We start from the raw sequence: 23743 nt of genomic DNA, 5'->3' as shown, positions 1-23743 counted from the left end.
CAAATGCATTTGAGTGAAGCTATTGAGTTGTTTGTTTGTTTGTTTGTTTCTTTTTTTCAGGGCTGGACAGTAAGTTTATACACACCCACATCAGGTCTAGGAGCCACAGTGGGCTCCAACTCATTTACAAGCATTTCATCACAGCACCTGCTTGGGGGCCCGCAGACGCAACCAGGCTGTCCCCGTACAGGTCCTCACATCGCAGTAATGCTTTATTAAAGGGAAGATTAATATGCAGCTTTTGGGGAGGGGGAATTTTTACAAGTATCAAAAGGAGCTCAGGGAAAGAATCCGAGCTCTGAGATCAGTGTACAGAAGATAATAGAAGCCGTGGGCATAGAGGGGGGTGCCGCGGGGGAGGGAGTGGAGGGAGAAGAGGATGCCTTGAGAAATGCCAGCATTTAGTGGACCGTGTTGGAGGAGCCAGAGGAGTGACAGCACTTCCACTTCTCTCATTCCACATCTAGGAAGAAAGTGAAACAACACAGTGGTCCTAGAAGTGGTAACTGATGATCTGAAACCCATTCAGTGTAAACTTCTTAGTCTTTTGTACACTGTGACTCCAACTGACTTCTCTCCATCACTCGCTCCTCTGCGCACACCCTCTGCTCTTGCCAAACTCGGCTCTCTACTGAACTTGCCCTGAGAGTTTCCCACCCCTATGCCTTCGCCCAAGCTCTGGAATATCTTTCCCCCACAGAAAATGCTTTAAGATGAAGGAGGGTGCAACATAAACTTCTGGCATGCAGCTAAAGCAGTGCTTAGAAGGATTTTTAGCAGCAAGTGCCCATATTAAAAAAAGAGGAAAGATCTGAAATCTACAACCTTCTTAGAACGCTCTCCTTCCTCCTCCCAAGCTCTTCTGCATACGACGCACGCCATGATCTATTTGAAGTGATCGTGTCACCACCTGTAGTGACATTAGTTAATTTTTGGCTGTCCAGCACCGGAACACCCTTCCCATGTTGGAGAATTCCCCTCTTTCCGACTCCTGATTGGATACAGAGCCTACCTCCTGCATTGTTTGTGGCCACACATAGACTCTTGTTTCCTTAATTTGTCCTTTGGCTCCTGTCGGACCAGCCTAGTTTGGGAGCCTCAGACAAGCCCTGTTCCTTCTTCCTTTGCAGGAAGGAAGTTGGTGACCTCCCCCTCAACTCTTCCCTGTTTTCTTCTTCCGTTTTTCCTTCACGGCTCAGCCTCAGGGAAGTCTTCCAGGACTTCATGACTTCACAGGCTAAGGCAGGTTTCTTTGTTATACGCTGTTACAGAATGTGGTGCTTCCTCTGGGAATCACCCACCCCTTGTGCTGGTTACTGCCCATCAATTACTGGGTGCTTCCATGGGGTCAGGCACTGAAGGATCAGACTAGGGCCTTTAAGGATCCTACAGTCCCCCTGGGGACCATAGGTGACACTGTGGGGTACGTGCTGGAAAGGCCCTTGAGTGGACAGCAGCGAAGTGCTCCTGGGGCAGTAGGCACTGGGGTAGGGGAGGACAAGGAACTGATGCTGCCGGAATGCAGCCAAGCTTCATGGAGGGGCAGAGCCACCTGGGTCAGGTCCCGAAGGAGTCCACCAGGAGCAGGACGCTGGGAAGTCCTTCTAGGCAGAAGGAACATTTATGCTCAAAGCCACAAAGTGAAAAGCACATGGTGGACCAGTGAGATGCAGGGTGCCTTGGTATCACTTGAACAGAAGGCAAGGAAAGAAAGAGAGAAAGAGGAAGAATGCCAGACACAAGCCTGGAAATATGGCTCGGGTCTGATTCAGAAGAGCCCCAGATGCCATACTGACCAGGAGGAGCTTAGATTTGGTTGCTTAGGCCACAAGAATTGTTTTAAGCAGAGGAATTGTTTGAGATACCTAATTCTGGCTATAGTATGAAGGATAGATTGAGGATTGAGTGACATGCAGATCCATGTGGAGGCCATGTCTTTATAGCTCGAGAGAGAGAGAGAGAGAGAGAGAGAGAGACTCAATACATGGTTGTGAGTGAATCAATGAAGAAGCAACCATAAAGCAGGAGCGTCTGTGATAAGTGCCATATGAGACGCTCTGCATGCCATGGGAAGCCGTGCAGCGCGGGGGAGATCTGGAAGAGAAAATCAAGGATAGGTGAGCTTAGACGTGTTCTGAAGTAAAAGCGATGCGGTTAAGTAATGAACTGCATTAGTTGTTGAAAGGAATGACTAATTAAGGGCTAGGTTTGGCTGATGGTGACAAATGGACTTGAAACGGAGAGCCCAGACAGCAATCCAGAGCCAGTACAGTGCTCACATATGGTCCCTTCTATCCTGTTACTCAACATTCTCAACGCATGGCTTCATGACGTGGTCCCAGATGGGTGCTCCAGCACCAGCACCACACCCTCCTTGTAGGCAGTGGACTATGGGGAAAGGGACACGGGCAGGGCACACCAGTGACGTGTAAGAACTTACTTTCTCGAAGTGTTTTCCCTTCCAAGACATTAGTAGATATTTAGTCATATCTAATTGATGGGAGTTTGGCAAGTGTCTTTGTTCTGGACAGCTAAGATCTGGAAGCTCTATGGCTGAGCAGTAAGAGGCACCAAGAATGAGTCTCATATCCATTGGGTGGCTCTGGCTGAAGAAAGAAGGAGGAGTTTTAAGGAGGTTTATAGGAAGCCACAGAGTAGAGATGAGTAAGTTTTGTTTTGAACATGTCTATTTTGGGCAGCCTATGGAACACAAAGTGGAGAAAACCAGTAGATATTTGAAAACATATATAGAAATGGGTTATTTCCTCTACTTACACCATGTTCCTTGAGGGTGGAGATTCTTACTATTACACGTCCATCACGCCTTACAGATGTCCAGAATGGATAAGGATTGCAGGGAAGTTAAGAAGGTGAAAACAACAATAACAACAACAACTAAGGGCTAATTTTTTTTTTCTTTAAGTACACATGGAGAGACTAGATATAGAACCCAGCTGGTGTCAGCACTGGAAAGAACTTTCTCAGGTAACTTTGGACAGGAAGGCACCCTAGTATACACCTCATTCAGAATCTACTGTGAACACACACCCATGTTAAGTACAGAGCAGAGGAAAGCTGCTTCTAAAATGGGATGTTACATTCCAGGTGACTTTGGTGCGGGCGATGAGGGAAGAGGGGAGATCTTGGAGATCCAAGTGTGTGTGGTGAGGGATGCGGCTACTGAAAGTCACCAGCAGGCAGTGTCACAGCTCTGCTGGCCACAGATCTCCCCACTTCCTGGCTGAGGGGCACTGCTGCACCTGTTTTTTTTTTTTTTTTTTTTTAGATTTTATTTATTTATTCTTGAGAAACACACAGAGAGGCAGAGACATAGGCAGAGAGGGAAGCAGGCTCCATGCAGAGAGCCAGAAGCGGGACTCGATCCCAGGACCCCGGGATCAGGACCTGAGCCAAGGCAGATGCTCAACCACTGAGCCACCCAGGCGTCCCAGCTGCACCTGCTGGAAGTTGAGGGGAACTTGGCATTCTCTGAGTGTTTTCCAGGGCTGTGAGAGACGTGGCCAAGGATCTAGAAGATTTAATCCAGTTTTGCCAAAGGGGGTTTACAGTGAGCAATTAAGGCACAGTTAAAGAATTAATCACTAATGAGTCATTAACTCTGCCCACTATTGTACAGTTAACAAGCTGAGGCCAGATTATTGGAGCCGGTTCCCAATTAAGGGGCCGGCATTGGCCGCAAAGCACACCATCCGCCTCTTGGAGGGTGGGGGCGCCAGTGGGGCGCTGCGGGGCCGCCTCTTTCCCAGGCGAGTTAGGACGCGGGTGGAGCCCGAGGCGGTGCGGAGCTCGGGCTGGTGCAGAGCTCGGGCTGGCCGCGCAGAGAGGAAGTGCCGGTTTTTTCACTAATTTTATCTGCCGGGGAAATCTTTTCCTCCTGGAGGCCTGAATTCTATGGGTGCAGTAAGGTTCTAGGAGCACTTGGCCGGAGGCGGAGAAGGGCCTGCGGCGAGGCTGCGGGGCGCGGCGGGGGCGGGAGGGTGGCGGGAGCCGGGACGCACGACTACCGACGTTAAGCCCCGAGGTCCCCACCCGACACCCCCGCGGGGCTGACGCGGAGTCCTGGGCGTCCCCGCTTCCAGAATCCCGCAGCAACGACCTTCAATTCACCGATGAACTTGGCTGAGAGAGGGGAGGATTGGGATCCCCCGCCTCCGCTCTTCGGATTCTGGATTAGCTGGAGGTGGGAGTGGGGGTCGGGCAGGGACTGTCTCCCCTGGTTTGACAGCTCCCATCTCCTAAACAAGGGGCTCTGTTTAAATACACGCGGGCCACCCCAGGCCGTTGCTGGCCAAAGCCTGCTCCTCCCATCCTCCCGGTGTCGCCCATTCCAGCCCCATCACCCTCCCGGGCAGCAGGGGTGGGAGCTCAGACCCGCCAGGCCCAGAGCTGGGTTTCGAAAGCCAGACGGCCCATCCGGATGCACGGCCTGGGCGGGCCTGAGGCCGCAGCGCGGGCCCCAGGACACGGAGCCAGGAGGCCCCGCAGGTCGGAGCGGTCCCTGGACCCCGTGGCTCCCGGAGACCCGAGAGGCGGAGCCCTGAGTCCCCCCGCGTCCCTGCGGGAGAGAAACAGCCCCACCGCCGATCCGGAGCCGTGGCGCGCACTGTGATCACGACACCCCCGTGGGCAAGAAGAGACTCCTTCAAAATGAGGAAAACGCGAAAACGGAAACAGCTCCCCCCAACGCGGGGGCTGCGGCCCGGGGGGCTCGGCCCCGCGCGCCCGGACCTGGGGATGCGCCCGTGGAGTGCGCGCCGCACCTGCCGCGGGGCGCCCCGGCCGCCCGGCCCGCGCCTGGCTCCGCCCCCTCCCGGAGTGGCCCAATCCGAGGCGGCCTTTCCGGCCCTGGAGCCCCGCCCCGCCCTGGAGCCCCGCCCCTCGGCCCTGGAGCCCCGCCCCTCGGCCCTGGAGCCCCGCCCCGCGCGGCTCCCCGGCTGGTACCCAGGAGCCGGACGGAGCCATCCAGCTCCAGGCTCACCCGCTTTCCTCCCGCCGCAGGTCGGACGGAGCACGTGTCCTCCGCTGGGGAGGAGGCTCCCTAGGCCTCCCTCCTGACTGACTGACTGAATCCGGTCAACCCGAATCGGTGCCTGCCTCGAGACCCAGGTCGCTGTGATTGGGCCTCGGTGTCTTTCCTCCCCAACCCTGTTGAACCACTCCCAACTAGTCCTTTCTCCCCTTCGGTGCACCCCGGGAGGGTCGCCTGAGCCAAACCCGCAATCTCCCTATGCAGGACTCGAGAACTAAGTGATGCAGGCTTACTGGGGAGACCTGTCCCCCCCCCTCCACTCCCGGAGTCCCTGGAAGACTCGTGGCCGCCCCAAGTCATAGCCAGCACAATCTAGTTTCTCGGAAGCTGCGACTCCACCTTGGCCGGCGCCTCTGCAAAGTGCTTTCTGTAGCCGTGAGCTTGAGCAGCATCCTACCCCCCCCCCCCCGCCGCGTTTCAGGGTCCTCTGGGGCTGTAATGCTCTGCTGCGCGGCCTTCTCACCTCCAGCCGGAGTTTCGTCCTGACTTCTGGCCTCTCCTGCGTTTCTACTCCTGGAGCTCTTAGAGCTGCTCTTTTAGGCAGCCCCTAGGAGTGGGGGGAGAGGGGCGCTGGGGCTGGTGGAAGCCCAGGAAACACTGCTGCCATCCATCCCTCGGGATCTTAATTCCCAATGTGGCATAATGAGTTATCCCTCAGAGTTGAAATAGGAGCATTTATTCAGCAAGTGTTTCCCGAACACTGCGCTATGCTTGCAAACTGACCAGAGCTTCTGGCTACTCCAGCTCCAACGCTTGCAAAAGGTGTTATTTGAGGCAACCTCCCTGTACCTCAGTGTCCCCATTTGTAAAATGAGGCTAATCGTATTTTCCTGGCATGGTCCTTGTGAGGCTTAAATGAATCAGCAGGTGTAAACTGCTTGGAAGAGTGCCGGCACATAATAAACTCAAAGATTATTAGCCGTTAGTATTTTGATCATTTTTCAAGTATTTGTCCCTGAAATTCAGGTATGACCCACCCTGCTGGTTTCTAAGGAGATGGTTTAGAATATTCATTCTCAGACTAAGTAGTAAGAGAGGAGAAAGAAGGGATGGAAAGCTGCAGATGATAAAGAATACAAAGAAAAATGGCATAACGAGGCAAAATGAGTAGTCATGGAAATGATCTAAAGGAAGCAAAGAAGATGCTGACGGTGGGATGGGCAAGTCAGAGGTGCCCAGGACTGTGGGAAGGAGAAGGAAGGCAGAGCAAGTACTCACCAGTGAAGTTGGAAGTTCTCGGAATAAATCCCAGTAAAGGGAGGGCATTAAAGGATGAAACGATGGATGAAAGGGGATAGTGCAAACTGAAAGAAGTTTACTTACACATCCACCCTGTTTGCCTATTTTCCCCCACGCCACCGGCTAGTATCACTTGGTCAATCCATCCATTTCCCAACCAACGTCCTTGTGAGGGAAAGTGACAGTATCACTTCCTACCTCTTGAGGGAAATAACAGATCCAGGAAACCCTTACTGGCCAGCCTGCTACATACAAGGCGCCACGTGAGGGTCTAGGGGCACACACCCCTGGTCATGCTATAGCATCTCGAGGCCCTGATGGCAAGGCTTGAATCCTGTGATGACACTTCCTCTACCCCCAGCCTCGGGATACTCCTCCTTGGCCCAGGTAGGTTTCAGGAACCCAAGAGCAGGTGGACTGGAATACCGTGGGATCGGAGAGGCGGGATCACAATCTGCGTTGCCTCGCGTGGCGTCCTTGGGTTCGTTTAGATAAGGAAAGGGGGCTGGAGCGGCCCACTAACGTGCTGCGGCACGGCGAGCCGCAGTGGGTGGATGATGCTAAGGCGCGGGCCGCGTCTTTCCCGGCGCACTCTAAGCCACGAGGCCAGAGAACGTGCGCGGCGGGAACCCGGGTTACATCCAGGACCCGCCGCAGAGACCGCGCTGCCCAGGGTGGGACGCCCCGAGAGCCGGAGGGGGACCTCCGGGCTCCCTCCCGCCCCAGAGCCCGCGCCAAAGAGCAGCGGAAACTGCCCACCACGCGCCGCAAGCACGGGTCCCCCGGGGGCGCGGCGCAGACAGCTCCAGGACACGGCCCCAGGGCGCAGCAGCAAACCTGGCCGGCACTGAACGGAACCGCGGGGCTGGGGGGTCAGCGGCGAGCTGGGGGCAAGCGAGAGAGGCTCGGGAACCAGAAGAGGAACAGTCGCCCTGCCCGTGTCCTCGGAGGACTAAGTCATCAGTCCTGGGTAGCAGGGGCTGGCACCCAGCCCGCGCCCTGGACGGTGATCCGGGGGGCCCTGGGGCAGCGGCGGGCTGCAGACGGGGAGGAGGAGCCACAGCTCTTCCCCGGGGCAAGGGGGTGCCGACGCTTCCTATTGGGGTCAATCCTTCCAGGGAGCGGCCGCAAGCTTGACTAGCGGGGTGCAGAGGGCCCGGGAACGCGCAGGCCGCTGAGCCTGGGGCTTGGGGCCCCCGGAGCCCCGCACGGTCGCCGCTCGGGCACGCGCCAGGGGAGGGCGCGCGGGGGGAGTCTCCGCGGCAGGAGCATCCGCAGGGGGGGCCCGGCTCCTGCACGACCCTCGGCTTTCCCCGACGCGCCCCGGGCGTCGCCGCAGCCCCTCCCGGACCCCCATCCGCACACGGGCCAGCGCAGTCCGGGGCGCCCTTCACCGGAGTCAAACCAGAACAAGGCAATGTTTAATTCTCCTCCCCAGGGCTTCAAACTACGCATACACAGTGCCTCGAACTCTATTCCTCGGCTCCCCCCTCCTCCCAGCGTCGTTTTCCGGGGTCGGGCGCTTTAGGTCCCCGGAAGCCCGAGGGCCCGGGCCGCTCGCCCCCCCCCCCCCCCGCAGCAGGGCCGGGGGCCGCGGGGACGGAGGGGTGGCCGGAGGGTCTCCGCACGGCTGGTGCTGCCCGGCGAGCCAGCTGCAGCTCAGACGGCTCGGGAGGGCGGCCGCGGGGGAGCCGGAGGCGGGAAGGGCCGGCCGCCCGGTCCCGTCGGGTCCCCGGAGCCCCCTAGAGGGCCTGCCACGGCTTCCCGATGGCCTGGATGTGCTCCTTGGCCTTCAGGCGCAGGGCCGCGATGCTGCTGTTGCGCGGGTCCGCCTCGTCCAGCGGGAACTTGTCCCCGAAGCCGGGCGCGCACGGGTAGGCGGGCGGCGGCGGCGGCGGCGGCGCGAGGGGCTGCAGGCCGGGGCCCAGCGGCGGAGAGTTCAGGAAGGGCGGCGGCGGCGGCGTGTAGCTGGCGGGCAGGCTCTGCGCCGGCGGCCCGAAGCCCGGCAGGCTCTGCAGCGCCGTGGCGCCCCCGCCCGGCAGCGGCGCCCCGAGCCACGACTCGAGCGGCAGCGCGCCCCCCGCCGGCCCGCCGCCGCCGCCGCCGCCGCCGCCCGGGCCCGCCCCGAGGGGCGCCAGAGCGGCCGACGGCGGGGAGCGGCTGAACGAGAGCAGCGGCGAGTCCTGCAGCTTCATGGACGACACCTCCAGCTTCTCCTGCCGCCGCCACTTGGCCCGGCGGTTCTGGAACCACACCTGCGGAGGGCAGCAAGGCGGCCGTCGGGCTGCGGCCGAGCTCGGGGCGCACCCCGCCCTGCTCCCGGGCAGCCCGGCCGGGCCGCGGCGACTCCCCCCGCCCCCACGCTCCCCTTCCCTTTCCACCCCGTTTCCACCTTTTTGCCCCTTGCCTCCTCTCGTTTCCTCGGAGTCGCTTTCTCCCATCTTCTTCGTCCCCCCCCCCCCCCGCCCCGCCCCTGCACACCTCACCCGCAGCTGCGGCTGTTCTCTATTTCCGACTCCTGGCACCCAGCGGGCGCTCCGAAAACAAACAAATGAATAAATGAAATTTAAAAATGAAGCTAACTTTGGGAATCGACCCAGCATTTTGGAAAGCAGGTCTCACCAAATTTCGGGGACCTGCTGGTTGGGCTCCGGCACTTCGGGTTAGACTTTGTTTCCTCCCTGTGTGGCTCAGCTCGCGCTCGCTGTGATTTTGGCTCAGACTTTCTGTGCTTTACCTGTTTTTGTCTCCATGATAAACATAGACATAGGTATAGACAAATACTCTAAGAACCCTGACTGACAACACTGCATGTTAACATACAGCGATTCCAGGAATTACTGGGTTTGAGAACTAGTAGGACAAAAAAAAGTGGGTTTATTTTATTCCAAGCTTATTTGAGCTGCTGCTTTCATAAGATCTTCCTTCTTCTTTTATTAATATCCCTTTGGTATTTCCTTTTTTTAAAAAAAAGTGATTTTTAAAAAAATTTATTCATGAGAGACACAGAGAGAGGCAGAGACATAGACGGAGAAGCAGGCTCCCTGCAGGGAGCCCAATTGGGGGCTCCATCCGGGACCCAGGGATCGCACCCTGAGCTGAAGGCAGAGGCTCAACCGCTGAGCCAACCAGATATCCTCCCCCCCTTTTTAAAGTCCTTTAGTATTTCTGATATTTCTTATAAATGGTTCTCAGTGAGTAGAGGAGTTCAAGTTTATTATATTTACGTTGAGTTTTTTTGGAGTCAATTTTGACATTAAGATGAGTTCAATGAGTTCAAGTTTTTCTTTTTTCTTTTCTTTACACATAGAAAGTCTGCACCGAGAGTGAAGTCTGGTCTCTTAATGATGAAAACGTCCATTACTGATTTGGTAAAAGCACAAGAAAAAAAGGTGTGATTAAGGTGGTGACCAAGTTATCACCCTTGGAAACAGAACCGGTCTAGTTTAGCAGAGAATCTAAAAGAACTTTGACCAAACTGGTGGCTTCAGTGTTAGACTAATGGAAGGAAATAGGGGAGTAGCTGAGACCTTAGGAGGGAGAAGGCAATTTTGAGTGGGGGTGGGGGGGGCGGTGGGGACGGACCTCCCAGCGCCTGGGCAGAGCAGGGCAAGTGTATGTAAGGCTAGGATTTGGGGGAAACAGAGAACAAAAAAGTGAATACCCTACTCCTTTGCCACAAAGGATTCATCCCCATAGCCGAGACCCCAATTTTCCCCAGAAACATTAGATATCTGCCGATAATAGAGAAAAGAGAAATATTAGCTTGGAAAAGGCTCCCATGCCACTGCTTCCTCCAATTCCCTGCATGCCCCATCCGGCCCCCAAAATATTGGCCAGAGTCTTCCACCCAGTATTCAAAGTCAGAGAGTTAAAGACTGGGATAGTCCGCTCTTAAGGGCTGTACTGCTGCCCTCTACACAGTTGGAGGTCCACAGTAGACCCCTCCACCCCGTCTGATTACATCATAGCCATGTGTTAAGAACCCGCCATATGCTGGGCACTGTGCTGGCCCTGTGGTCACAGAGAAGTCACATACACTGTTCTCAAGAAGCTGACAACGTAGAGGAGGAGCCAAAATCCCTGAACAAATAAAGAGGGAGGAAGGAACATAGGACGGAGGTGGTATCAAGTGTGAGGGCAGCCCCTGCCCTGGCAGTGCCTGTATTCTGTAGGGGCACCGGGAGGCTTTGTCTCTCCTCTCCCTTCATCTTTCACTGGTGTTCTTTTCTTACCCCGTACTCCATCCTCTCCCCTTGAAAAGCAGGTACTAAAATGTCTGCACCTTCAATGCAACCATTGCAGTTCTACTGCCCCAAAGTCAGAGAAATTGAACTGTCCTTGCAAATTAATCCTGAGTTACATTATGGAACTATATGTTAAAACTACGACATTTACTCATTACTTTAAACCCCTTATTACTTTAATAAGCAGAAGAGACAAAAGGCAAAAGCTTGTCTCCCCTTTTACCTTTAAGGTAAGGCTAAAAAGTCCCCAAACATCTGAATATCTTCACTTCCTGGAAATATAATTCATTAGACACGCACAAAAATCCCATCTTCGTTCCACCGCCTTTCAGATGCAATGAAATTTGTTCCCAATGACTCCCTTTCAGGCCTCTGTAAACTCTCCTAATTTGGAAATCCTCCCAGATTTTTCACAGATGACTAGCAAATATTTAAGGCTTTCAAATATTTTAATGATCAGGGATTAAAGATAATTCAGCTTTAATTAAAGCGAAAACCCCTTTACAGAAGGAAAAAAAAAGAAGAAGAAGAAAAAGAAAGAACGAAAAGAAGAGAAAAGGCCTCTCTGCAGCAGCGGGAAGTTTGGTTGGATGTGCACCAAAGAAGCAAAAGTCAATTTCTTAAACAAATCCACCAAAATTTGCAACTGCAGGCGCCAGGACCCTTGCAAGAAGACTGGGTTTTCGTTTCTCGACAGGGTGGGCGCAGTTAGCGACTAGGGTGGCATTTGGGGCCCCAATCCCGGAGACCGCCTACATCCCGTCCGGATCCTGGCTGCGTCTAACGAGCTGTCGCTCTTCATCTTTCCAGCCATTTCTAAGTCCCCTCTTTAGTTAAGAAAAAGGAGACCCCCTTTCTGTCCAAAGGGGGCATTGGGACAGAATGTCCAAGAGGGCTGTGCTGGGGCGCGCGCAAGGTGGGTGACGCTCCTCCGCGGCTCTGGGCGAGCCGGGTCGAGGCAGACGGATGGGTGGGAAGGGTGCCACGGTACACGCGTGGACGCCCGGGGACCCAGGGGAGCACTGGCTGCAGCGCGGGCCTCGGGCCCTCCCGGGGACCCATGTGGGCGCTTTACCTGGACCCGGACTTCGGGTAGGTTGACCTTGCCGGCCAGCTCCTCGCGGCTGTACACGTCGGGGTAGTGAGACTTCTCGAACGCGCGTTCCAGCTCGTGCAGCTGGTACGTGGTGAAGGTCGTGCGGTTCCGCCGGTGCTTCTTCTTGGGCTGCTCCTCCTCCGACAGCTTCGCGTCGCCGGTGGCGGGCCCGACCGGCAGCCCGGGGCTCGGCCGTGCCTCGCCGGGCTCCTTGGGGCAATAGGGCCGAGGGGCTGGGACGAAGGGGCCCCAGGCGGTCAGAGTCACTCCGGAGCATTCCTGGGCCCACTGCGCCCGTCGTGCGCGCCGGCAGCGGGACACGCGCTCCTCCCGGGGGCCGGGCCAGGAGGTCGGGGCAAGGCCGTGCGGGGCCCCCAAGACTTCTCCCACCGCAAACTGCACCCTAACCCCGACTCCGCGTCCAAACCCCTTCCTGGAAGGTAAGGCAGGGGCTTATTCCCCCTGCGGAGCTCCCAAGGCTGGGCGCCCCTCGGGGCCCCGCAGCCGCCAGGGATGCGCACTCACCTTCGTACTCCGGGGCCGGCGCCGGGGCCGGCTGCGGGGAGGGCTCGCCGCTGCCCCCGGGCGCCTTGGGGCAGGCGGCCCGCGCGCCCGGCCTCCTCTCCCGCTCCTTCGCGCCCCGGGCGCCCGGCTCCGGCGAGAAGGAGCCGAGGAGCCCGTCGTCCTTGGTAAATCCCAGGATAGCCTCGATGCTGTGCAGCCGCGAGGTGCTCCCTCCCGGGCTGCGGAGCAGGTGGCCGGCCAGCGAGAAGCTGCCGTCGGCCATGGCGGGGGCGCAGCCCGGCAGGTGCATGGGGAGCGCCGGCCGGCGGGAGGGCGCGGCCCGCTCCGGGACCCAGAGAAGAGCCGGCGCGGCCCGGGTCCCGCCGCCCCACCCGCGGGGGCCCGACCCCGGGTCAAGCTTCGCGGGGGCGCGGGCCGGGGCTGCGCGCACCGGGAGGCGGAGGCGGGGGCGGAGGCGGAGGCGGGGGCGGGGGCGGAGGCGGAGGCGGGCGAGCGCGCGGGCCGCGGCGGCCTGCGCCTGCGGAGCCTGGAGGGGGGACTCGGGGCAGCCGGGGCGCGGGGGGCTAAAGGCGGCGAGCCCGCGAGCCCCGGCTCCTCCCCTCGGCCGGGCCCAGCCCCTTCCCGCGGCCCCTCCCCCGGCTGCGGGGCGGGTCTTTCCGTCCCAGCCTCGGGGGCCCGGTCCGCCCCGAACTTCCCACCTTCCGCCTCCCGATCCGCTCCTAGCGCGTCCGGGGAGAGCGGCGGGGGGGTCCGGCCGGCCCGGGACCGGCTCCGGGCCCGCGTCCTCCGTCCGGCCTCGGGGGCCCACGCCCTCGGTCTCACCCCCGCCCCGGGACCCCTGGGCTTCCCCCTGGTCGGGCCGCCTCCCCCATCGCCCTCCCACCCCCGACCGCCCCTGCCCTCGGGCTCGCCTGCTCCGCACGGACGGTCCCCGGCGCTAGGCCCTAGGAAGCCGGGCCACGCGCGCTCCTTCCCAGTTTGACCCTCCCTCCCTCCCTCCCTCCCGACTCCCGCTTAGCCTCCAAGGGCGCTCCTCTTTCGGCTCCGTAGGCTGAAGCCTGGGACTTCGGGTTTATTTTGTTTGTCTATGTATTTTTGACTGCTCCCCCCACCCCCCGTCCTCGCGCGCCGCAGCCCCCTCACCCGAGCGCCGGCCCGGGAGGCGGCGGGGCCCTCCGTGCCTGCCCCCGGCGACCTCCAGGGCCCGACCGCGGGCGGGAGGCTGGGAGGCCCCAGTCGGACTTCGGGCTCTGGGGTGGGGGCGTGGGGCACACCCTCCTGGAGTCCCTGAGCTCACGTTGCGCAGGAACCGTCTCCCCACCAGAGTCTCCAGGCCCAGGAGATGTCCCAGCCTCAGGCTGACTGTGCAAGGACCTTGGTCTGTCTCGGGTGAAGGCCTCGCACTTTTCCAGGGTGTGTGTGTTGTGGGGGGGGTGCTATAGGCCTAATCTGCTTGCATTTCTTTCCACTTTGGGAGCCCCTCGAGGCTTCCGTGTTGCAGGGGGAGTCACAGGCCAGGTGGACTGATGGTTAGTGCGGGCAAGTGTTTTTTCACCACTGCCAGCGCTGTGATGGGCTCTCAAACCTGATGCCAGAGACCCGAGGCCCCCGGTCCGCCCTCACTAAACTATTAGCGGGAACCAAAATGCCCTCCTAAGAGTCTGAGGACCTACAGGCTTCTTCCCCTCCCCGCAATCTTATTGTGATATAATTGACATACAGCGCTGGGTAAGCTTAAGAATGGTATGATTTGGCTCATATGTGTGGTGAAATGATTACCACACTAAGTGTACATCCACCATCTCACACAGATACAAAATAGAGATTTTTTAAAATGTCCCCTGCAGAAGCTCTGATCTCAGCTCTCAGCACCGGGACATCTCTCCCACCCCACCCCACCCCACCCCACCCCATCAGTTTATTTCTGCTTGCATTCAGACGAGAATTTACTGCCTCCCTTCTGAGGGTCCTGCACTCATGTGGACCATGCTAGCACCACAAAAGAAAAGAAAGACTGGGCGCTGGCCTTGAGGAGTTTAACGTCCAGCCTGGGAGATAAGACAAAGGAAGAAACAAGACAAAAACCCTTATCTTCCAAGCCTGGCCTTTATTTAATTTTTTTTAAGTTTATTTATTTAAATAATCTCTATACCCAACGTGGGCCCAGAACTCACAACCTCATGAGATCAAGTGCTGCATGCTCTTGGGACTGAGCCAGGCAGGTGCCCCCAATCCTCATCTTTAAATTGGTGTTGGGCACATTCCAAAGGACATGTGACTACATTAAGGATCGCAGAATGATCAATTTTCTGTGACAGGCAAATGGGAGTGGGCATTACACAAATCATTCCATTGTTTAGTAGACCTATAGAGGGATAAATTAAAATAGCTAGCAGGAGGCTTTGCAGTAGATAGAATTTGAGCTGCTGATTCAAGTTGAGAAGTTACATTTTATTTTAAAGATTTGTTTGTTTTTATTTGAGAGAGAGAAAGCCTGAGCATGGTGGAGGGGGGGCAGTGCAGAGGGAGAGGGAGAGAGGGAATCTCAAGTAGACTGAGCGAGGAGCTGGTCACTGGCTGGATCCCAGGACACTGAGATCATGACCTGGGCCAAAATCAAGAGTCGGATGCTGAACTGACTGAGTCACCCAGGTGCCCCAGAAGTTATGTTTTATTTTAAGAAAAAGCTACAATAATGATAATCAATATACACTTTATGGTTTTTGCATTATCCTTTCACACTCTTCCCATCACAGGATCCTCACAATCCTGTGAGGTGAGCAGGGCAATATTTGTCCCCACTTTATGGAAGAGGAAACTGAGGCTCTGTATGATGTAAAGTGGAGGGGTCAGGACTAGAACCCAGACCACGGGACTCCTTGTTCAGCGTCTTCTGTCTACGGCTCGTTGGTAATAAGTGTTGTAGAGCCTGATGTTTTTGAAAAGAATAAAAGCACATCTTAGCCTGCAGTCCATCCTTCATCCTTCCTGGAGACTGGAGGCCGCATCTAAGAGGCTGAGATAATGGCAGCTTAGCTTCCCCAAGAAATGAAGTCCGAGCCTGTAGACAGTGGCCTTTGGGGCGCTGGTGTCTGGGAACACCGAACAAATCCTTGGGAGCTTCCCCCCACAGTCCAAGCAAAGTCTGCGCCTGGGACCCTGAGGCTTTCTAGGCTGTCAAAGGCACTGTCCCTGCAATACCACTGTCTGGTGGGATCCCCACCATGTGCCAAATGCGAGTTGCATAGACCTGATGGCTGAGATGCTAATGCCTTGGTGACCAGAGGGCAGCCATAGAGATAGCTGATTGGTGTTTGCTGTTTCCCCCTTGACCAAGAATGCTTTTTATGTAAACTTCCCCAATATTAAATTGATCTCCATAATCACTGCTAAACAAAGATTGGCAGTGTTTTCTTAAGCTTCTGCCCACACGCTAAGGGGCTTAGGGCCTTGTTTTCTAAAGTTAATTCCCTCTGGGACTGCCCAGTTCTCCCTAATAGGTCCAGGTGAGGTTAGCTTTTATTTACTGTTTATTTCAGAGTCTTGAGAGAAAAGCAGAAAAGACTTCAACAGCCACTGATGAGGGACTTGGGGTAGGGAGGAGGGAAACAGGGCAAAGCAGGACAAGGGGAGGTTGGGGCTTCCTTTGTGCGGGACATAAAGAGCTAGTCAATGCCATTGTGGGCACGGTGGAGGGTACTCCAAGCAATCAGCCGGGGGTCATTGTTAGGGGCTAATCTACATGTGTATTTCCCAAGAACTCGATTAGGGAAGATGAATGGACTCGGCCATGTCCCTAATTCTAGCAAGAAGCTGCATTTTTTCTAGCAGTGACGCCAGCTCATAATCAGCCCAACTTCAGCAACAGTAAGGAGCCTGCCTTCTGAACTCCACCTCTGTTTAATTCATTAATTCATTAGGTGGATCAAAGAAAAATCCCTCCTCCCAGCCCCCACATGCCGGCTGAACCTAGACATAGCTAAGGCCCCCTTAAGTTTGGCATGGCTCAGAGACACATTTCCAGAAGGGCGGAGAGCAGGGTGGTCACGGCTTGGGACGGTTTGCAGGGTGGGAGGTTCCACGTGATGTGCGAAGGACGATATCAAAGAGTAATTGAAGTGGGGTGGGGTGGAGGGAAGATTTTGAGGAGAAAGGGAATAGAGACAGGCTGGTATGAAGAAATGAAATCTAAATGTCACCAGCAGTTATGGAAAGCTGTAATGTAAAGTGGCTCTGTTGTCTTGGATGGATGCGGGAAGTCCCATTTCTGGAAGCGTTCTAGGGGGACTGCTTCCTCCAGAACACTCTTGCAAGAAATGGGGGCACTTGCAGAGTGAGTGCCTTGCACGCTGGGTGAGCGGGTGGCCTGTTCACAAACTAAACTTTTGCGTTTGACCATGGCTTCTAGTCATTTCACCTTGAGGCGATGTTTTAGGTTTTGGCAAAACGTGTTTCTTTAAGGGCCTATGCGTTACCACTTCATAAAGTGTGTAAAACCAAGTCTATCATCGGCATGTAGACGCTTCCCTTTAACAGATGTATTTTTATCCTGGAATAACTCCACCTGTTTCAGATCACGCTCCTCCTAGCTCATATGTGTTCTTCAAGGGAAGGCAACTTTAGTTGTAGCCAAAACCCATATAAACATAAAACACACGTACACAGTGAAGTTCAACAAGTTCAGTTTCAAGGGTTAAATATATTTCCTGAATGCTACCACCGTGCCAGTGGGCACACTTCAGAACACTTTATGTGGATTACCTACTTAGTCTTCACCGTAACCCTCCGACATAGTCAATATTTATTTTATAGACAAGGAATCTGAAACACAGGTTAAATCACTTGCCAAGGTTGCACAGGTGGTTTTAGGTGGAATCAGGAAATAGGTGTTTTTTTAGGAACATGTCTGTCTAACTACCATGTGTACTACCTCCCAATAAATACGGTGTGTTTACGTGCTAGACATTGTGAATTTTCTCTTGGCTGTGAGAGAACTAGCAGATAAGAACATCTGGGAATCAAAGGATATAGGAATACTATGGTTCAGAGTCTGGGTGATGTGAAAAAATTGTGCTGGGCAGTTTAGAATTTATTTGGTCAATTATTATGATGACAGAGATGCTAAAAAAAATTAATAGAAAAAAAATTTAATAGAGTATACCATTCAACTTCCCAAGCCTGTCCCATAAAGTTCAGGGAATCTTCTCTCTGTTCCCAGAGCTCCAATTTGTTCACAGTTGTTCGTGAACTATCTATCATCTATCTATCTATCTATCTATCTATCTATCTTTATCCTATATATATTTATTTATATATTTATATGTACTTATATATATAAATATATATATTTTTAAAGATTGATTTCTTTATTTGAGAGAGAGTGAACAAGAGCAAGAAAAAGAGCAGAGGGAGAGGGACAAGCAGACTCCATGCTGAGCTCAGAGCCTGGTGCAGGGCTAGATCCCAGGACCCCGAGATCATGACCCAAGCCAACATAAAGAGCTGGAGGCTTAACTGACTGAGCCACCCAGTTTTATTTTTAAGCATCAGCCTTGTGTCTTTTACTTTGTCTGCCTTTGATGCTATGAAGTGTCCCTGATACTAAATTGCATGTCATGTCATGGGCACAATATACAAGCTGCTTGACCATTGTAAATAAAAACATCGCTAAACTGTCTTTAATTCTGACACATGGAGTCCAGAAATGAAACACACAGTGCTTGTTTGTCTCTCGCTACCAAATCTTCCTAATCAATGAAATATTTTCGTACTTCAAGCACAGCAGAAGGAAGGTCAGGAAAATGTTCTTAGAGATGCTTATCAGAAAACCCATTCTTACAAGTAGACAACCAATAATGAATATTGTTGGCCACTTCCATCAAATTGGCACAAGTGATAAACACACTTTCTATACATCAGTTTACTACTCAATATGGCAATCTGAATATTTTCTAGTATTTTCAGACTAAATTGGAGTAGATGTTCATCAAAGGATACCGCGGTGAATTATTATTCACCCCATCACTTAATTGTGGCTAAAACACACCAACCAGTGAAGAGATGGGCATCGTATAGGCATTTCTGGTTGAATTGAGAGCCTCTCAGGTGGGGTGAATAATAATTGGGCAGATGGAAACAGACATTTGACCTAATCACAAGATGAAACCAAGGGCAGCTGGGAGCTGTTGAGTTTCACACTGTTTGGGAGGCTTCCTTTTGTGTAAGAACAGAGACCACAGCTTTCTGCAGATCATCCATTAATTAGCAAGATGTCTGTCCTCCTTTGGCATTCCTGGTATTTCCCAATTACAGTATATTTTACAGTAAATATTTTTAGGAATCACTTAAAACTAGCCTCCGATTTACTTTTCTGATATTTCATTTTTTTAAGATTTTATTTATTTATTTATTTATTTATTTATTTATTTATTTTTTATTTATTTACTTGAGAGAGAGAGAGAAAGAGAGCATGAGCAGGGGGAGGGGCAGTGGGAGAGGGAGAAGCAAACCCCCTGCTGAAGGGGAAGCCCACAGTGGGGCTGGATCCCAGGACCCTGAGATCAAGACCTGAGCCAAAGACAGATGCTTAACGGACTGAGTCTGTAGGGACACTGGGCTTCACCACTGCCATGCGGGGCTCTAGGGGTCTTACCCTTGGAAGGGGAGACTTAAGCTTGTAGTTGGAGTAAGTGTGTTTGTGGATACTGGGGACAAACACAATGAAGTTACTCCTCATGCTACTCCCCAAAGCATGTACCAACCCAGGTACCTTGGCCTTGGTCCTGAGCTGGCTTCTGCAGCTGATGTCAGTCCAAGTAGCCTCCACGTAAGAGAAAAGAATTCCCTTGGCAATAGATTCGCAGGGCATTTGGGCAAACAACTGATGTGCTGGAATTAGCTCTTTAGTGGCTTGTGAGAGCCGATGGTTAACATCCCTCCCCAGCTCTGAGTTCACCTATGTCACATTAGTGGCTTGAAACGAGTCATAGTGGGAATATTTTCGCCACAGATACCGGCAAATGTGAAAATCAGGGCATTCTTCCTCTTTTCTCCCCCTAATCCCGTTAGCAGTTTAAAAATAATCACCAGCATACCAATATTCTTATTTCATTAAAGAGTGAAGAAATCAGAAGCTAAAATACGATCTACTGAGTCATGTCCACTTTTTTTGCCAACAAAATGGAACATTTGCATCATTATCTGAGAATATGTAAAAAGAGGGAAACTTGGATTTCTGCCAAAGAAATGGCCTTTTTCTTTCTTTCTTTTTTTTTTTTTTTTTAGTTGTTAGGTGCAAAGCTATATTAAGATAATTCCTCTTTACTTGTTTTCTAATTAAACTAATTGAATTCAGAGTGTCTAGGGGAAGCACAAGAGACATTCATCTCAAGGAGATGATGGTCTTGAAGCCCATCAATCCTCTTTAGAGTGCTAAGAAGGCAAATCCGAGGATGCCCATTCTGCAGCAGCCGGACCCACCCCCCACTCAGAGTCTGGCCATCTCCAGGAGTCTCCTCCTGTCTTGTTTTGAAAGGACAGTTATCAAGGAGTCATTTTTTTTTTTAAAGATTTTATTTATTCATTCATGAGAGACACACACACACACGAGAGAGAGAGAGAGAGAGAGAGAGAGAGAGAGGCAAAGACAGGCAGAGGGAGAGGCAGGCTCCATGTGGGGAGCCTGATGTGGGACTTGATCTTGGGACTCCAGGATCATGCCCTGGGCCGAAGGCAGGCGCTAAACCACTGAGCCACCCAGGGATCCTCCAGGGAGTCAATTCTTATTTCATTTTTACAGCATCTGTGAGGTCAAGATTTAACCCTTCCCCATTCCTTTCATGGCCTGATTGAACACTTAGACACTCTCCTCTCTGCTCCAACTTGCTCACAAGTTGGCCACAGCCACACTGGTCTTTCTCCCTCCTTGAAATCCTCCAAGCCCCTTCCTGCCTCGGGACCCTTGCACCAACTAGTCTCACTGCCCGAAATGATCTCCCATAAATGTCCACATAATCCTTCTTGTCATTGTATTTTTCTCATAGCACTTTCCAGTCTCCAAAGCTATCTTATTTATTGTTTGCTTAATGGTTTGTTACCTGTCTCCTCTCATTAGAATCTAAGCTGCATGAGACCAGGCACCTTGTCTATTGGATCCCTAGCCTCCAGGACATGTGCTACACATGGTGGCGGTTGATTTAATGAATAACAGCAAGGAACTGTACTTTCCAGTTGAGGAAACAGGTTAAGAAACTTGTCTAATTCCACACAGCTATTAATTAGCACAAGTACATATTTTTTGCACAGCCTTATAATCAGTCATCTGCAGTTCCTCTAAATATCAGTTATTTCCCAGGTGTTGGAAAACGTCAAACTGCTTTGCTCTCCCTCCTACATAGTCTACAGAAACCATTTGATCACTTTCAAAAGTCAGTTCAGGCCACTCCAGTCTTGTTAGCATCAGGGCTGTCTGGGGTTTCCTCTCTGGTCTTTGATGTGAGGAGCCGGGTGATGCAGCAGCCACCATGCCCAGAACCCACCCCAGCAGGCTTCTCTCTTAGCGGGGTGCACCATCCTAGGGAATGCCATTCTTTTTACAAAGTGGCTCCTGCAACTCTACTGCGGAGTAGCTTACTTTTACAGCTGACTGCAATTTCATAGACATTGGTGTGTCCATTTTTATTGTACTTTCTCCTTTGACCCCTTAAGCCCTAAAAATGCTGATCTTATATATCCTGACCAATCTAATTAGCTCCTTTTAACCACCAGATGTTTTCAATAGGGTTTTCAAGATGCTCCCCAGAAGTGTCTTCATTCAGATGTCGGGAGCTTATGGCACTTACCGCAGGGTGTGTGCATTGTAAGTCCGAGGAATAAGCTTTAAAGAAACACAACTTGGAAATCCTTAAAGTTTTCTGAGATGGCTTGAGAAAACAAGCAGGCATCACTTTGTGCGTTTATGCTATCTTTCTATAGCTCTAGGAATCAGAAACCATCTAAGAACGATGTCTGTTTTATGGGGAGGGCTGACAACAGTTTTCCCAGGAGAACAGTGCTTCAGAGTAAGGTAAAGAAGCTGAATTTGGGTACGTGTGCAATTGTTATCCTCGCTGTGCTACTTTTGGTGGGGTTTGAAAACTTTCCCTAATAAATTCTTTTTCCACAAAAGAAAATCCAAGATTCTGAATCTGAATTTCATTTGTATATCAAATTTTATTGCATCCTGCAAGCATCATTTTTGTAGCTCTACAAACTGCTATTTCTAATGTAGATGAAAATTGAAGGATGATCTAGACATTCCACTTCCAGGTGGAGCTGCCCCCAATTTCATTGGAAAAAAGCATGAGGCAGCAGCTATAAGGTAGCCAGAAAAGCAGAATCAACCCGTGTCCATGGATGGAGGAACGCATAAACAAAATATAGTCTATACATACAATGGAATATGATTTTACCTCGAAAAATGAGAGCAATTCTGACATTTGCTACAGCATAGGTGACAAGTGAGGATGTGGCGCTGAGTGAATGTAGCCAGTCACGAAAGAAGAAGGATCGTGTCATCTAATCATATGAGGTTTGACTAAAAGTAGAAAGGTGGCTGCCAGAGGGGGAGGGGTACGATGGGGAGATCATGTCTAACGGGTTCAGAGTTTCAGCTGGGGAAGGTGGAAAAGTTCTGGAGCTGGAAGGTGGTGATCATTGTTCAGCATGAATGCACTTCATGTCACATAAATGGGGAATGTGGGGGGTGCCTAGATGGCACAGTCAGTTGGGGGTCAGACTCTTGATTTCGACTCAGGTCATGATCGCAGGGTCGTGAGGTTGAGCCCTGCATAGGGCTCTGAGCTCAGCGGGGAGTCTGCTTGAGGATTCTCTTTCCCTCTCCCTCTCTCCCCACTCACATGCTCTCCCTCTTTTTCTCTCTCTCTAAAATGAATAAATAGGGGCACCTGGGTGACTCAGTGGTTGAGCATCTGCCTTTGGTTCAGGTCATGATCCCGGAGTCCTGGGATCGAGTCCCACATCGGGCTCCCCATAGGGAGCCTGCTTCACCCTCTGCCTGTGTCTGCCTCTCTCTGTTGTGTCTCTCATGAATAAATACATAAAAATCTTAAAATAAAAAAAATGAATAAACAAATCTTTAAAAAATAGTGAAAGTGGTAAATTTTATTTGTGTATTTTACCACAACCAAGAAATAACAGTAAGACTTTTTAAAAAAAAGAAAGAAAGAAAAATAAATAAAAAATAAAAAAAATAAAAAAAGAAAGAATAAAAACCCAAATGTAGAGAGAGTCCTTGGTCTACTGCAGCAAACCCCTCAAAGTCTGTTTGCATTCTTTTTTTTCCCCCAATTGTTATTTGAAGGAGTGACATTATAATCTTGGGGAAGGAATTTTTCCCAGGTTTTCTAGGGATGGATGCTGTGACCGTATGGGGATATGTTTTATGTCTCTAATATCTGGATGTAACATCTGTTGATAGAGCTTGTGATCAAAACATGGACTGGCCACGGAGATGAGGAAAAGGAAGAGGGAGACAGAAAGACCCCAGTGGCCCCAAGCCCATGAGCAGCAGAGCATTCTGGGTTTAGCATGGTGTTGGGCCTGAAAAGCCACACAAAGCACTATTTTTGACTTGAACGCCTGGGAACACCACTTTTTAAAATGCCTATGAGAACGAGACACAAATTGGTCCTCCAGAATTCCTGTGGTTAGACAGTGAGCATATTTATTTCATTTTATTTTCTTCATTGCATTAAGAAATGTGACGTTTTTGTCGAAATGTTTAGTTTTTGTGGGAGTGATATTTATATACTGTTTAATGCTTTGAATTCTTCTTGTTCAACGTTGCTCAGTGCTTTGAATTCTTACATGAAAATTCTACACATGAACACAAGAATATGAACCAAGTACCTGTCCGTTATTTAAACTACTGAGCAGAGAAGAAAACGAGAGCCTAAAATTAAAATGCATGTGAGAAATAGGGGAAGGGGATAAGAGGATTCTATCTTGATGAGCACTGAGTAATATATGTAACTGTTGAATCACTACATTGCACACCTGAAAGTAATATAACGCTAAATGTTAACTACACTGGAATTAAAATTTTAAGAATTACATTATTGGGGCACCTGGGTGGCTCAGTCTCTTAAGTAAATGACTCTTGATTTTGGCTCAGGTCATGATCTCAGGGTCCTGGGATTGATCCTCATTCTGGGCTCCCTGCTCAACGGGAGTCTGCTTCTCCCTCTGCCTCTTCTTGTGCTCTCTTGCTCACTCTCTGTCAAATAAATAAGTAAAATCTTTAAAAAAAAAAAAACTTTGAATAAAATAAGATAAATAAAATCTTTTAAAAATTTCATTAAAATAAATAAATAAAATGAAATGCACGGAGAACTCCAAACTTAATTTCATCCATCGGTTTCATCCTTTCTTCCTATAGTACCTCTTTCACTAGAGCTACTAACAACTGGAAGAGTTTGTTCATTCTGCCCCCAATATTTAATGATAAAATATAAAACATGTGTTAAGAACACTTAAAAATAAAAAAAAAAATTTAAGGCAGCCCGGGTGGCTCAGCAGTTTAGCGCT

General features: G+C 51.8%; 1 protein-coding gene across 1 annotated transcript; it reads right to left on the bottom strand.

Moving 5' to 3' along the window:
- Window positions 1-8031: 8031 nt before the first annotated feature.
- Window positions 8032-12446, bottom strand: RAX (retina and anterior neural fold homeobox). Its single transcript, XM_077842958.1, has 3 exons — window positions 12158-12446; window positions 11612-11865; window positions 8032-8544 (listed from the first exon to the last, which is right to left on the bottom strand). Exons 1-3 carry the CDS (start codon window positions 12444-12446, stop codon window positions 8032-8034), a joined length of 1056 nt encoding a protein of 351 aa, XP_077699084.1.
- Window positions 12447-23743: the final 11297 nt, after the last annotated feature.

This window comes from Canis aureus, chromosome 1, assembly GCF_053574225.1.
Source record: "Canis aureus isolate CA01 chromosome 1, VMU_Caureus_v.1.0, whole genome shotgun sequence".
NCBI classification, from domain to species: domain Eukaryota; kingdom Metazoa; phylum Chordata; class Mammalia; order Carnivora; family Canidae; genus Canis; species Canis aureus.
Note: the sequence above shows the minus strand (reverse complement) of the source record. Positions and strands in the feature narration are given on the sequence as shown.